At 30.5% G+C, this 16476-nt stretch overlaps 2 protein-coding genes and 1 non-coding gene across 3 annotated transcripts; 1 reads left to right on the forward strand and 2 right to left on the reverse strand.

The window, feature by feature from the left end:
* Positions 1 to 1113: 1113 nt before the first annotated feature.
* Positions 1114 to 10243, forward strand: LOC130665443 (hemicentin-2-like). Its single transcript, XM_057465842.1, has 4 exons — positions 1114 to 1740; positions 4378 to 4529; positions 8755 to 8965; positions 9092 to 10243. The coding sequence occupies exons 1-4, from the start codon at positions 1653 to 1655 to the stop codon at positions 9583 to 9585; spliced, it is 945 nt and encodes a 314-aa protein (XP_057321825.1). The 5' UTR covers positions 1114 to 1652; the 3' UTR covers positions 9586 to 10243.
* Trnah-gug (transfer RNA histidin (anticodon GUG)) lies at positions 6742 to 6813 on the reverse strand. Its single transcript has one exon. It is a non-coding gene; the product is annotated as a tRNA-His (tRNA).
* Positions 10244 to 15051: 4808 nt separating the features above from the next.
* Positions 15052 to 16431, reverse strand: LOC130665437 (3-ketodihydrosphingosine reductase). Its single transcript, XM_057465828.1, has 3 exons — positions 16176 to 16431; positions 15677 to 16106; positions 15052 to 15592 (listed from the first exon to the last, which is right to left on the reverse strand). The coding sequence occupies exons 1-3, from the start codon at positions 16281 to 16283 to the stop codon at positions 15138 to 15140; spliced, it is 993 nt and encodes a 330-aa protein (XP_057321811.1). The 5' UTR covers positions 16284 to 16431; the 3' UTR covers positions 15052 to 15137.
* Positions 16432 to 16476: the final 45 nt, after the last annotated feature.

The raw sequence follows: 16476 nt of genomic DNA on the forward strand, positions 1-16476 counted from the left end.
TATCTGGTTATATAATTAACTAATCCCTTCTAGTTTAAACCTATAATCCAACTAATTATCTTGGCGTGCGTGTCGGCGAGTTGAGTAAAAGTTTGGATGACCCGTTGAAATGAGTGCTCTTCACTTAACGTCAGCGCTGGTATACCCAAACCCAACAACAATTTTACTCACGATTTAATTATACCCTATATACAAGTTAACTTATTTTGGTTATAAACCATTCAAATTAAATAAATCCCTGAATAAAATATATTTATACAAAGTCTGTCTGTCTGTCTGTCTGTTTGTTTATTATTTTTACAAGATAATAAAATGATAAATAGAGCTTGAGTTGAATAAATAGAATAATCACGTCGTGAAAATAAGTTTTAAACGAGCGTATTCTTTATCTTATATATTTATATATTTTATATACAGCTAGCCGTACTTTCTTCATTCTTTTTCCCAGCTAACTTTTAAGTTTTTATTCTTTCTCAAACTTCTTATTTTCTACTTCGTCTTCATCGTCACATCGGTTCGGTATCCCCGGGACAAAAGTCTCCGGGTCCACTCAACAAACAATGAAAGCGAGTTCGCGACTTTCCGATATACTCTTCCTATCTATATACTTATATATATAGATATATTGATCATCAATTGATATTTTTATTCTTTTTACACCATCTGTCGATTGAAAGCTTTCGAGTCAAATTTCGGAGTAGAATTTTTTTTTTTTTTTTCAATTACCGATAAATAATTAATCGATTAATTAAATTGCATAAATGATGGGTTCGAAAATAGGTAATGATTTAAAATAAAAATGATGAGTGATATTGTTGAGAGTTTAAGAGAGATTGTACAGTACAGGTGGAGCTTTGTCACGGGATGAAGGAGGCAAGTGTTGGAGTACAGAGAAGCGTAAGAGGTAAGAGGACACATAGAAAGTAAAGGAGTGAGGGCGACGATGAGGGAGACGGGTCTGTAAGGGAACACAAGTGGCAAGAGGGTAAGAGACGGGCAGTGGGACTTGAACGAGATGAAAAAGGAGCTTTAGTCTCGCAGATAGACGAAGAACTCTGTCTGATGGTGTGTAGATGAAGAGGACGCTTGCGCAAGCCCGGGCGGGCGCGGGCAGTGCCACTGGAGCCCGGCGGTTCAGAGCTTCGCCCGGGACGTCGGGAGGACGAGCAGAAAACCCACCCGAAATTTTCATCATTTTACTACAATATTAATCGTTCTTTATTATTTACTGTTTACACTCTCAATCTACTTTAAATAATCGCCGAGCAACAAATACATTACACAGCTATTTTTTAAAATTTTAAAATTTCAACCGTTTAAATGCCACCGAATTTTACGCGAAAATATGAATTTTACTCGAAATTGAGGATTATGTGATGTGGCAAGTGAGTGATGACGTGAACCGGTTTTTAAAAATTTATTTTAATTGGTAATCGCAGTTGCAATTTGCTGGGGGTGGTGGTAGGATTTTTTGAAATAAATTTGTGGCGGTGGCGGAGACGGTGACGGCGGCAGATAAAAGTACGAGAAAATAAGAATTTGTTGTTTTTTTTTTTTTTGTTGAGATAATTGGAGTGAATATTGTAATAAATATAAGTGTGCTGTAATAAATGTGCCGAAGGTGGTGCGCGCACTGAGATGTTAGTCCAGCCATGGTCCTGGTCGTTACCATGAGGACAACTTCATACGTCAACTATTATGTGCTTTGTCTTGTCTGTTGGATATTACTCGGTATCACCGGTAAGATTACACTTACTTACTTAATTAGTTATTTATTTTTTTCAATTAACTGTTTAACCGTACGGGGAAAAGTTGAGAGGTTGAAATGCCGTAGGTGGAGCATAATGTTATTGGTATGGGGAAACGTGAATAGGGGAATCTGTGATTTTATTAGGGTAAGAGGGTGTTAGGGTGAATGGTTTTTTCCTTTTAGTTGTTGCCTCGGTTTATTTAATTGCCGACGATCAAGTGAGATTTGTGTAAAGTGGAGACGCAGGTCAAGAGTTAAATGCAGAGGATCAATAAACTTTTGACCTCTTAAAACATATGTTTATCTTCGTTCTGTTTGTATTTATTTTTTTTTATACTGGAGTGGAATTAAAATTTTTTGGAGTCGATAATTCTGACAGGGACGAAAAATTCCGCGATCGAGATCGGAGTAATTTTATAATTTTTAAAAATATCAGAAATTGTTTAAGGCCTAGATTATTTAAAAAAAAAACTCAATGGTTTATTATCTAAAAATCTAAATAATTTAAATCTCCGTCGATCAAAAAGTAGTTTTTTGTGATTTCATTGTCTCTTTCGTTGATGATAGTCACCAAATAGCTGGCATTGTCCACGAGACAAAAGCGCATTGGGTGTCACGGGGATCGCATTTCTATTTGTCGAATGAAATGCGGGAAAAAAAAGATACTAGAAAAGTTGAAACGAAAAAAAAAAAAAAAAATATGAAAAGAGATCGCGAGCGCGACAGATTTAGGTCGCAACTCAAGTGTGTTCTACTTTTTTTTGTTTTTAATAATTCCTCAAATTTCGTTATCGAAAAACTAAACAAACTTAAATTGTTTAAATTTCCCTGGAGCTTTCGCTATCCAGCATAACATTCCCATATTTTTGCTGTCAATAAAATAGTATTTTGTTGCGTCGTTTAATAAAACGCAGTGCGATCGGTTGCACCCTCTGGCGCTGACAATACTCTTCTTCCACTTTGTCTCAAACAATAACCAGGAGTACTCTTGTTCTGTATTGTACTCGGATATGTCTGATCGATCGAGATCGTGATTGAATGAAACAGGATCGACTTGCTGACAAATTTACGACAACTTTACCCAGAGATCCTTGATAGGATGGCAAATGGCTTTGACCCAATACCACAGACACCACACACTCAACCATATTTAATTCCATTAACCAGAGATCCAACCTCCAGCATTAACAATCCCACTATCGGTTTACTATCTCATAACTTTTTTTACTCTCCGATTTACATTTGCTCTGTCCTCTGCCTCTGTATTTGCTTTGACTCTTTGTCCTCCTTGTGCATCTATTATTATTGTTTTTCTCCTCCCTCTATCCAAAGTCTCTTTTTGCCTCCAGAATGACATTCAGACTATTCTGAACTAGTAGACGAGAAGAGCTACCATAACTATACTATTATTACTATTACTATAGAACAGAAGCGACTGAAACTCTTGTAAAAATCCTCTTTTTATTTTCCGATCTACTGTTTCTACAATCTTGCACTTTTTCATTTTCTTCTTACTCATTATTTTCCTCCTGCATAAAACATCGTATACATTTTAAAGGAATTTCATTATACACATTTAACTTTTTATTTTTTTTACCCTCTTTACGGTTATTTATTATAGACCGTGTTTTTTAAACTTACAAAACCCGTGCGTGTAATTTCCTCGCGATAATTTCTGTTAAATAACTTGATAACGAGGAAATAAATGTCGGATACTGAGAGTAATGCGTGACTTATGGCTTTGTGTTATTTATTGCTCAAGATTTCTGCAAAACCTTTTATTAGCGTGATTTATTTTTTGTAATTAAATTATAGAGCTTAATAATTCATTTCAAAAGCAAGAAAGAAAAATGGCGGGCATTTAAAATTTATTTGGTGATAACTGATTAATAAATGGGGAAGGGGAAAAATTGAATTGTTGAAGACACGAGTATTGAAATATTTAAGAAGTTAATCGGTTTAAAATTAACATCCGGTATCGTAGTCTGAGTATTTATAGTCGGCATAATTTATTCAGACTCTCAAATAGGAGATGTAGGTCTGTGGGTTCACAATCCCGAGTCTTTCACAAAAGTTATTTATGGTTTAGTTAAATATTTAGTAAGAGCTGGTTTAATAAAAAATAAAAAAATTCAACACAGAAACAGAATTCGTAATATTGATTTAAAAAAAAAAAATGGGGTGAATATTTATGTGGGTTCACATGAAATTTTAAGTAAATGCTTTTATAGATGATTAATAAAAGCGGAAGCTATTAAATGAAAATCGATCCAAGACATTTAAGGAATCGAGACACAAAGAGATAGAAGAGAGTTCTATCTATAGTTAACGTTATTTCTTCCTCACACTTTCTTCCAGCTCTCACCTTTTTCCGTCCTCTCAGTTACAGTTAATGCTGGATCATAGATTCGGGAAATTGTTTAATTAACGCGACTAACGACGTAGGTGGAAATTAACTCCCCCGTAATAGCCAATTACTTTTTGATAACTTTTTTAATTTTTAAAAATACCCTCGGGATGGATTTACAATTAGTGTTATGTTTATAAATTACTCTGTATATTTAATATGCATAAAAAAAAAAAATTGTTTCTGATAAATTGTCAATTAATATTCAAAAATTTTTCAGGAGTAAGCACGAGATCTCACTCGTTGGTAAAAAGGTATGCTGGTATTTATCAAGGTCCTTATTTTGATGAACACAGTTTGAAAAATTATACTGCCCAATTGGGAACAAATGCTTTTCTACCTTGTAAAGTCCGACAGCTTGGTAATAAATCGGTATGTATTTTTATTTAAATTTATTTTTAAATAAATACGCGGTAAAAAATTTTGAGTGAATTCAGATTGAAAAAAATCCGAATTCTCTCCGTCACGAAATTTCGGAGTTTTTTTTTAAATTACTGCATATGGAGTAAATAGGGAGTTTACTTTTTCAACTGAGTGATTTTGGAGTGATCTGGATTTTATTTCAATCTGCATTCACTCCAATTCGGAGTTTTAATGTTAAAATAAACTGTTGAGAAGTGAATTTCACTCCGAAGCAGATTTTCAATATTTAAATAAACTTCTCTTCGGAGTGAATTCAACTCCGAGAGGATTAATTAAATAAACAGTCATCCGCTCCGCTGATTGATAATAAATTAAAAAAAACGAATGATAATAAAATTTTTTTTCAATAATAATTCGTCTCTTTGACAATCATATAAATATATTTATTGAAATTTAATAATACGAAATTATGTACGAAGCAAAAGCTTTGACCGTATATTTAATAGATAAATAATTTGAATTCCGATAAAATTAATTATTTATTATCATTATTTCCCGCACTCGCAATAACAAAAGCGCTATTGAATATTTTTATTTATAAATTTATAATTTTTTATCATAAATTTTTTTTTATATCAGCGCAGTTGTGGCGTATTTTTGTCATGACGTAAATCTTTGGAATGATGTCCCTTAAAAATATATTTTCTAAATCACTGATATTTTTGACGTTTCTTGAAATAATTTGACGCCTGCGAATTCTTAAATAGCCAAGTAATGAGACAGAAGTCATCAGAACAGAGATTAAGATTTTTTTGACTTCTCCGATGCCTCCCCGGTAATTAATCTGACAAATTCTTTTGTAGCTATTAATATTTTTACGTCATTTGATAAATTAATTTGACGTCTGAGAAAGATATTGCTGTCAAAAATTTTCTTTGTTCCTTTAATAGCACAGATATATTTTATTACTGTTATTATTTACAAAATCGGGCAGGCGGATATTCAGTACGGAATTAAACGGACAATAGTCACTATTATTGATATTTATTAGAACGAATATCAATTAATATTTATAAGCCTTTGAAACATTATCTACACTGTAAAAAAAATTGTTTGAATTTTCAAAGATTGTATATAACGCAATAAACACATACATTTGTGCTTGAAATTTCATTATTAATTTCATATAGAATTTAAAATACACGTTTTTGAATTTTCAAATGAACATTTTGAATTTTCAAATACTTTTTTTTGAATTTTCAAATAAGTATTATGAAATTTCAAATAGAATTTTCAAAATTCAATATATGTTTTATAATTTTCAATACTTGCTTTGAAAATTTAAAAATCAAGTATAAATTTTAAGTACGTTTATTAAAATTCATATTTTTTTTCTTAATTTTGAATACCAGCTTGATTATTAAATTACGTATATTAAATTTGAAGCTTTTTTAATTGAAAATATAATTCAAATATCTAGTTATGAAAATTCAATTCCTTTTGTATTGTAATTTTCAAATCTTTTTTATCAGTGTATAAATAAAAATTACGCGGTTTTCTCTTACGTACTTTTTTTAATTAATTAAGATAAATTATAATTTTAGTTTAGTGTTATGTTGACACCACTAAAGCAATGTCTTCATTAAAGTGTTGGAGATCCAGGTTTATTATTCTCTTTCTCATAATTTCCGTTCACTTTTTCCCAGTCAGTCTACATCTTCTCAGGAAGTAAATACTTAATATCTTCAACACTCTGACATTATTAAGTCGTAATGACGAGATTCTTTATGAAAAATCACCCGACTCTAGTTCTTACACCATAGAAAGTCAGGAGTGAATACGAATTTTATTTAAATCCGCATTTGGAGTTCCGGACAAAAGAAATTACCCCGCATTCAAAGTGAATGGGGATTTTTTTCCAGCGGAGTGATTTTATTTTTCGATCCGCATCTACTCCCGGAATTTTAATATCAAAACAAACTCCGTTTCGGAGTAAATTTCACTCCGAAGGAATCAAATAAATAAAAAATTATCCGCTCCGCATTCACGCGGATTGAATTCACTAATTTTTTTATGTTACGTCATAATCCGTCGAGTAGTGATAAATAATTTTTATTTACATATAATTTTTTATTAGTAATTATTAAAAAAAAAAAAATAATAATAAGTATGAAATTCTGTAGTGAATTTAAGACGAAAAAAAAAAATAAAAACAAAAAATTGCCGTGACCAGGAATCGAACCTGGATTGTTACGGCCACAACGTAAAGTCCTAACCATTAGACGATCACGGCTATTGTCGAGGTGATATATATCGATCACTAAATACATATTTAACTTTCACTTCGTGATACTTCTACATTTTTAATTATTTATTTAATAATCACGCGTTGATATTTACTCCAATAAATTTTTTTTCAACTAAAAAATTTTTCAAATCATTTCCAAAAAAAAATTAAACAAATAATAATTTTTTATAAAAAATAAATAATTAAAATTTAAAATAATTCATGTTAAATTTTCCTTGAACTTAAAAATAAAGTTCCCACTAAGCCCTAATTTCATTTTATAAAAGGGAGTGTAATCTGAGATGGCCAATCTCTGATCGCTTTTCCCATCGATTAATAAATTTCCGAAATTTCCATTCGCCCTACTTAAGCTTGATACCCCAGTAAAAAAAAATTAAATTACCTTCAATTACTCAAAAAATCCATTACAATAAATACTAAATAAATAAATATATAAATTATAAAACAAACGTAATAAATAATAAATATTATCAAAGTGACATAAATAATGTCCATACATATCTCTATATCTTTGGCTATTAATTCGCATTAAAGTACTTAGTTTTGACAAGTTACCGAAATGCTCTATGTCACACAAGTTCTCCCACCCACTACCCACTTTACCCACTTGGTCTCGGTGCGCCTGAATTTATTTTCTTGGCATACGATTCATGCTAAGTGTAGTAGAGTTAAGAGAAAGCCAACTACTACTATACTATATTAACTCAACTGCACTCGACACCATACATTCATATATATATATATATATATATATATAGTTTAGATCTTTAACAAGTTGCACAGCAACCAACAGTAAGAGCAACCGAGTAAATAACAAACTCTTTGGCCCTTGTATATATATTTTATTTCAAATAAACCCTTAGTACTTTCTCTTACTTCTCTTACTCTTCTCTGTACTTAAACTTTTAGTATACGTACATACATTGAACAAGGTGCCTGCAATTTCAAATGTTATGGCAATTAGATGAAAACTTTTCGTGTTCACTCCAATATCTTTTACATATATATGAGTATGTACATATTAGAAGTGCTAATATTACAAAAGTAAAGATCGCGTGTAATTTTTCATTTAAACTTTTTTACTTTACCTCTTTTTGACTTGAATTTTTTTTTTATTTTAATAAAAAATATTTGTGACTGCAATTACGTGTAATTTAAAATTACTAATTAAATAATAATTATTTAATATTTTTATTACTTATGTGCTCTACTCACGGTTTAATGAAAAAATTTTTTATATAAATTTTATTGAATTAAAAATCGGTGGAAAAGGTCAAAATTATTAGCGACACGCGAAAATTATTATAATCATTTCGGGGGATAAATGTAAGGGTGAAGAACGATAGCATCTAGATCTAGTTTTATTATTATTATTATTATTATTATTATTATTATGAATTGGGTAAATTTCTGGCCGCAAAATAGCTGCTGTAAACTCGGTGACACAAATGCCTTTCGGGCCATAAGCGAGGACTCAATTACGAATATTACTTCCGCAAGTGATAAATACCACTGGTAATTATCCCCGTTAGCAACATTCAGCTCAAAATTTATTTAATATCCTGATTTACTTTTATAATTATAAACTTTTAATTGTCTCAATTGTAATTAATATCAATCGTATTTTTAATCCGACATTTACTGTTCATAATTTATTTAATTAACAATAAATTGTTCATTTAATTACAAATTATATTTATTTATTAAATTACCTCAGTAACTTTCCCACAAAACTTAAACTCCGACATCAATATCCAATAATTTATTCCATTAAAATTTAATAATTTATGCTGCATTTATTTATCTGGTGTATTTAAATTTCGCGCCAAAAATTATGAATTTGAATTTTCGTGCCAAATTTTTTTTTTTCAGCGCAAGTTTACTGAAAATGGATGGGAATTTATTTAAAAATAATAATTTTTTTAGGTATCATGGATCAGACGTCGAGACGCGCATATATTATCAGTCGATAGAATAATGTTTATAGCTGACGAGCGGTTCCAAACAATATACGCCGACGGTTCGGACACGTGGACCTTGAAAATAAATTATGTCCAAGCCAGAGATGAGGGGGAGTACGAGTGTCAGATCTCGACGGAGCAAAAGATGAGCCACGTCGTCAATCTCAGTGTTATCGGTATGTAAAAAATCATTAATCATCATCCGAATTATCCATTAGTTGCATTACCAGCGTCTATTTATATTCCCCACGACAAAAATAATTACCATAAATAAATAATAAAGCATTTTATTGTAATTCCAGTGCCAAAAGTAGAAATCATGGGTGACCAAGAGCGACATGTAAAGACTGGCAGCACAGTGACACTAAGGTGTGTGATAAAACAATCAGTAGAGCAGCCGTCATACGTATTTTGGTTTCACGACGAGAATCGCGTGCTGGGTGACCAGCGAGGAAAAGTGGAAGTTCACACGCCCGGTGGAACGGAAAAAAATTTTGACAGTGTGCTGACTATTCACAACGCACGTCTCGAAGACTCGGGTAATTACACTTGCTCTCCCAGTCAATTAGACAGCGCAAGTATTCACCTCCATGTACTCAACGGGGAGCATCCAGCGGCAATACAAAGAGGAATTAGCGCCGCGCCTGGTGGCTGTCGCGCTCTTTGGTGGCTCGCGGGCTGCGTGAGCCTGTCCTTCAATCAGGGCAGACGCACACTTGTCCTCGTCGTCCTTATTGTCATGCTCCTTGTCACTTATCAGAGATCTATTCGTCTGGCCTACACTGTCGCACGATAATAATCCTCTTAATAATAATTAAAAATTATTATTTATTTTCTAATCCACCACTCGCGGCAGTTTCAGTTGACAGGACGCAGGACCCAGGACTTTAGATCTCTGATCGGTTTTTTAAATTTACTTTTTTTTGTCTGCCCGTTTTGTCGATGGCTAAAGAAAACGCGGGTTTTTTAAAAATAAATTATTAGGACAAGGAAAAAAATGAAAAAGTCTTCCTGAGATATTCGTGAGCGAACGACTCAAGTCAGCATCGATTTTACTATTAGGCGCGCCACGCTTCCGTTCTCCGGGGCATTTCAATTCGTCTACACTTCCTCGAGGAAACTCACCCTTGCTCTCATTGCCTACAATTCATCACTATTTTACTTTTATATGGGAATTTAATTTATAAAAAAATTTAATTTAACCTCTGATCTGATGTCGATTATTATTGTAACGGGTTACGAAAATAATTAAAAGCCGAAATCAAAAGTCGTTCGTCCAAATGCTCTATTAAATAAAAAATAAAAAAAAATTTTTTAATAATTAAATAAATTTTTTATAATAAATATCGTTAAAGCCGGGGGCGCTTCAGAGTTTATTAAAATTTTTTCGTTATCGCGTATTATTTTACGCAAAATAATTACAAGATAAATAAAAAAATATCATTTATTTTCCTCAGCAAGAATTGAAACTTGTTCGATAATTATAATAGAGACGAACAAAATATAAAAAGGAATCGTAAACAAGAATTAACGATGTATACACTCGACGTCCATCGTGCCTGCTCATCCTCTCGACAATGTGGAGTCGATAAATGTTTACTAAAAAATTAAAAAAAAAAATAATAATAATAATAATCATTGACGTGATAAAAATAAACGTCAGGCACTCGAGAGCACCGGGAACGAATGGTTCCGACAGTAAAAATAAAAAATATTTACCGTCTCTCGCGTGTCTGACAATAGTTAAAAAAAAAAAAGAAAAAAATAATAATAATAAAAAATAAAATAGTAAATACCGCGACTCCATATCTTGAGATAATGAACGAAAACGTGGTCGCAGTAACATTGAGCGTATACATTTTGAAAAAAAAAAAAAAAGTCTAATCTAAATGCTTTTACCTAAAAAGTATTTATCGATACGAGTGAAATATTGAATTAATTATCGCCATGAAACGTACGCGCGAGACCGTCCTGAGTTGCGTATACTATTCGTATTGTATATTTACACGATACGAGTTTTTATTTAATATTGCTGGCAGAGGCAAACATATTAAAACAAAACACACATAGTTATACAACTAAAATAATAATAAAATAAAAATAAAAATAAAAAAAATATACGCATGCGATATGATACGAATATAAACGCAATATTGAGATATATATAAATGTAAACTGGATATATATATTGATAGTAGTTCCCCTTCGGCAATTCGAACTGTGTGTTGGGTTCTCTCTTTACTCTACATTGATATATGTATTATTAATAATAATAATAATAATAATAATTATAATAATAATAATGATAATAATAAATATACACACTGTTTATGCGTATACAATTTATATATATGTTTATATTTACATATATATATGTTGTATACAAATTTATACGTGTATCATGCTAGAGTATATCGAGATAACGTTTTAATGTGAAAAATATATGCCTGTGCATAAAATATATATATATATGTATATATTTTTTGCGCATATTCATTGCATGTATTACGCGGTCGTTTATTAATTTATATCCGCGGTTTTAGTAAATACCGGAGGATATTTGTTATTGATATATTTAAAACAAATATATATATGAATATATATATGATAAGGTATAAGAAGGGATGCGGATGGATATTGAACAAGTTTCAGCTCTGGAGGATTATTAAAATTTTTTTTAGCTGAAATATTATTTCCGAGCGGTGGATTATATTTTATAAAGAAAAAAAAAATTGAGAGGATTTTTTTGACAAGGAAATAATATACGAAAATAGAATAACGATTAATGTGATTGTCTGTAAATATATATAGTATATAAATAAATAATGTAATGTTAATTATATGCCGTACGTGTTACATTTAAAAATGGTTTTAAAATCTGTAATGAAGATTAAGTGAACGCGTATGTGTATTTATTTACATACACATGTTTTAGACAACGGTAATATTAATTACTTTGGAGAAAGGGAAAATTTTTGAATAATTAAATTGTTTAATGTTTTTTATTTAATTGCTAAATTTTGTCTGGCCGCCTGTGCTAACTGATATCTGAGTTTTTTTATAGCGACTGATTAAATCTAACGAGCTGGTAATTTCTTTTTTTTAATTACTCTGCTAAAGTGTGAGGGTTGATTCGCGTTATGGGGTAGGAAAATTTAATTAAAAGCACATCTATTTTGTAAGCTGTCAATATGGTTTTTTTAAAAAATATGTCGTAATTTTTTTATTTATACGACAAAAAAATTTTCAGTAATTAAGTCATGTCAACTTTGACGTTTTTTTTTTGGACGTCACATGCAAGATTTATGTGAACTCTTGTATGTGACAAGTCGAAAAAAAAGTTGATAAAATATTAAATGAATTTATTATTTAGCGAAATTAAATTTCTTTATTAAAGAAAATTTTTAAACAATTAATTGAAGTCAAGAAATAATTTCTGATATTTAATTAATAAATTAAACGAGCTCTACTGGTAAAAATTAATTGAATTAAGGGTATTCTCAGTGTCCCTGACTTTTTAAAAAATTTTCAATGATTTTTAATTGTAATGACTATTATAATTTTGATAATTAATTTTAAAAAAATTGAAGCATTAATTTAAAAAAGGACAATTTCGAGACATAGATTTAAAAAAAAAATTATTTACAGTTGACATCAATTGGGAGTTAAACGAAATTTGGTAAATAAATTTCAATAGAATTTTCACGTCAACATTACAATTTTGAATGTCAAATTTTTGGAACTAAAATTTAATTACCAAATTTCGTTCGACTTCTAATTGATAACAACTGAGTAATTTTTTTTTTAAATCTAGGATAGAGGCACCGGTTTTGGCCACTTTAGGGCCAGTTTTGGACACTTGAAAATTATAAATAAAACAATTTGTAAAAGACCCAATAACATAATTAATTTTTTTAATATGTTTAGAGATACTTCTACCCCACTATTAAAATGAAAATTTTATTCTACTCTTTTTCATTAATTTAAATTAAAGATTAAGTGTCCAAAAATGGAGCAGTGGCCACAAATGGTACCTCTACCCTATATTTCGGCGAAATTGTTCTTTTTTCAATTAACGCATTAATTTTTTTGAAATTAATTAATAAAATTTGAATACTCTGATGACAGTTCGTCCATTGAATATTTTTAAAAAATAGGGGAGAGGGAGTGGGTGTATGAAAATTCCCTTAATGAAATAAAAAAAAAAGTAATGAGAAAAAAAACGATGGAAGATAGCACGGGCTGGCCACACACGTTAGATGTAACACACAATTACATGCATAGACTTAAGATTTAAAGTGATTACTTTGAGTGATTGCTTGAATAATAAATAAAAATGTCCGATGTTTGTTAACCAACATGAGCCAGCGCTGATCGGTCGGTTGACAAAACCAATAACTCGTTGGACTGACGCTTGTGATAAGCGTTGGTCGAATGACAATCTTACAAAGGGGCAACTTGGACCTCTTTATAAAGTTCTCTCACTTCAGCACCACTTTTATTTTTAAATATTTTTATTTCATACTTTTGCTTGTAGTAAAAAAAAAAAAAAAAAAATTATTCGCGTGCTGAAGTGACGAGACCCGCAGACGTCCTCGTTGCTCCTTTAGATAAATAAATAAATAATTAATTAATTATTATTATTTATGTATATATATTTATTAATGAATAAAAAATATATATATATAAAATAAATTGGTATAGGATATTGTAGCAGCATTGAATTTTTGTACCAATATCTAATGTAGTCACTTTTTTTATTTTTTAAAATCGAACTGACTCCTAAGATAAATTTTTTTTTTTTATTAATATTAATATTTTTAAATTAATTACGAGTTTTAAAATCCGAATTCATAAATATGTTTTCGCGGTAAAAAATTTAAATATAATTTTTTTTTTTTTTTTAAATTATTTCGACATATTTTCGTATTTTTATTCGAAAATATGTTGAATATGTCCATGGAAGTGTTATTGCTTCTTCAGGGTGTATCCCCGTAATGCAGATTAATAATTAATACCATTAATTAATAATAATATTAATAATAAATAATAAATAAATAAATAAATAAAATTTGCGATACTTCGAGGTAAAGTGTTTACACATGTAACAGTTATAAAAAAATATACAGTAAATAAAAAACGTTTGTCCAAATGTTACGTTTTAAAATAAAAAAAAAAACGATTTGAAAAAATCGTTTTATTTAAAAAAATAAATTTATGAGTACGGACACTCGTAATCCTGATTCGAACGTTCGACGAAAAGTTTTAATTATAAAGTAAAAAACACTAATGAGAATAAATAATTAAAATACTTGGAAGCCTTGTCGAGCGAGCGAATGAGAAACAAATAAGTTATTACTTAATTGATTGATTAATTAATGAATAAAAATTAATTAATTGATTTAAAAATAAATTTACGAGCCTCGAAGAAAAGGCCTCGTCTCGCGGATTTTGAAACCGAGATTTTTAGTCTCATTATCGAATCCGCGAAATGATGCGCTGAGGAATAATTAAAATAACAATGATTATAATTAATATTAATATTAATAATAATAATAAATAATTGTAATGATTAATTACTAATGACTAAAGTACAGATGGGAGAGAAAATGGAGAGAATGAAAACAATGAACGAAATGTTAATCATGCGTTTTAAAATGTAATTCGTTGGCATGCAATACAATAAGCGTGACTAATTATTTTTTTTTATCTCAATGGTAATTAATTTTTTTTTTAGCGTACGGGCCTGTGAATTGTAATGGTTTTATTTTTTAAAAAATGCTCAAAGTAAAGTTATTAATTTTTTTTTAAATTTACTTTGAGGGTTTTGTAATAAGCGAGAGATAAATGTTATTTATTTATTAATATTTATATTTATAAATATATATATACATATATTTTATATTTTTTTTTATTGATTTATTTTTTTTATATTTTTCGCGGGAATTAATAATTTTAAAAAAAATTCATAGAATTAAAATAATAATTATTAATTAATAATATGAAGATACGAACAACTTCTGATATGTGTGTAAGAAATCATTGCTTATAAACATTATATGAAAAAAAAAAAAAAAAAAAAAAAACTTACGGGAATACTTAAACTAACGTAAGCCAAAGCGTTTTATTATTTTGTCATTATCCTCTTCATCGATTTATTTTATAGTTGGTATAAATAAAAATAAAACAAAAAAAATTATAAAAAAATAAATAAATAAATACCAAAAAAATAAACGAGTAATTAATTTAATTAATAAATCCCTTAATCACTTAATTATAATTTTAATTTGCAGTATAAAACTCGAAGCTGATAAAAAATAAATTTATTATACAGCGACTTGAATAAAATCATTCGGACTTTTTATTTTTATCGCGGACATTAATGCAATTTTTGATGATCCTCTGGAACGAGAACAAGTAAAAAGCTCCGACGATCCTCAGTAACCCCATCGTTAAAAACTGAACAAAGAGCTCGGCGATTGAGGAGACGGGTGACATCCCAGCGGAGAGGGTCGTCAGTATAAAGCCCTCGAATCCGACGGTGGAGAAAAATTTACCCGCGCAGGCATCCGCGATCAGTTGCTTGGCGACGACTTCCGGGGAAACCAAACCCGCTGACTCGGATATGAGTTTTGTTTCAAGAGGTTTCGAGAGTTCCTCGATGGCGAATCCCGGGGTGTCGGTATCTGGCGGCAGGCACAAAGTTACTGACACATTGTGGGGATTTACTTCCATCGCCAAGCTCTCGGCCAATCCCCGGAGGGCGAATTTCGAGCTGCAGTATGCGGAGTATCCAAATATTCCTAATTTTTTAAAATAAAAAAATAAAGTTTCATATTTTACTAAAAGTCGGAGTAAGGATTCGATTTACTGACAAATTTTTTTACCTAGAAGCGCAGCTTGAGATGACGTTATCACGATGATACCGTCCTTGGCACTTTTCATACGAGGAATAACGGCTTTAGTACAGTAATAAGTACCCATTAAATTCAAATTAATCATCCACTTGAGGTTGTCTATTGTCGTGTCCTCAATTTTACCGCAAATGGCCGTGCCCGCGCAATTAACCAGCATGTAGATGGGTCCCATTGTCTTCTCGATATCCAGCAGAGACTTCTCAATGGCTTCATAATCCTCGGTTATGTCCAACGGCAAGTACTCGATTCGCTGCGTGTCCCTATTTCTGCACACGTTCAATATCTCGTTGCGAGCAGCCTCCAGTTTTTGAACATCTCGCGCGATTATCGTCACGTGCGCGCCCTTTTTTGCGGCTAAAATGGCTGCGGCCTTGCCAATGCCACTCGAACCCCCAGTTATCTATTTTATTTATAAAAATAATTGTCATACAAATAATATATTCATTATAAATAAATAATTATTTCTTACCACGACATGTTTGCCTTCAATATTTTTTCGTTGGCTAGGGTACAGTAATTCTTTTACCAGCCACAAAATTATCGCGATGACAATCAACACAAAAAAAATTAAAAACATTTTATTTATTTACCACTTTCTATTTTTTAATTAATTTCAAATTAAGTACTTGGTAATTAATTACTGAGTAAATTTTTTTAGCAGTTTCTGGATTTGAATTTAATTTAATTATTACAAAAACTAGACCACGTACCGGTTCGTCCAAAGACTTTCCTGAGTAATTTTGTAGGTTAAAAACTAAAATTCAAACGGA

This window comes from Microplitis mediator, chromosome 1 (assembly GCF_029852145.1).
Source record: "Microplitis mediator isolate UGA2020A chromosome 1, iyMicMedi2.1, whole genome shotgun sequence".
In the NCBI taxonomy this organism is placed as follows: Eukaryota; Metazoa; Arthropoda; class Insecta; order Hymenoptera; family Braconidae; genus Microplitis; species Microplitis mediator.

Excerpts from the sequence above, each read along its gene's own strand:
- LOC130665443 (XM_057465842.1), top strand. The coding sequence starts at position 1,653 with ATGGTCCTGGTCGTTACCATGAGGACAACTTCATACGTCAACTATTAT. Across the intron at positions 1,741-4,377 it reads GATATTACTCGGTATCACCG|GAGTAAGCACGAGATCTCAC; the intron begins GTAAGATTACAC and ends AAAATTTTTCAG. Across the intron at positions 8,966-9,091 it reads CGTCAATCTCAGTGTTATCG|TGCCAAAAGTAGAAATCATG; the intron begins GTATGTAAAAAA and ends TTGTAATTCCAG.
- LOC130665437 (XM_057465828.1), bottom strand. The coding sequence starts at position 16,283 with ATGTTTTTAATTTTTTTTGTGTTGATTGTCATCGCGATAATTTTGTGG. Across the intron at positions 16,107-16,175 it reads TTGAAGGCAAACATGTCGTG|ATAACTGGGGGTTCGAGTGG; the intron begins GTAAGAAATAAT and ends TAAATAAAATAG. Across the intron at positions 15,593-15,676 it reads ATCTCAAGCTGCGCTTCTAG|GAATATTTGGATACTCCGCA; the intron begins GTAAAAAAATTT and ends TTAAAAAATTAG.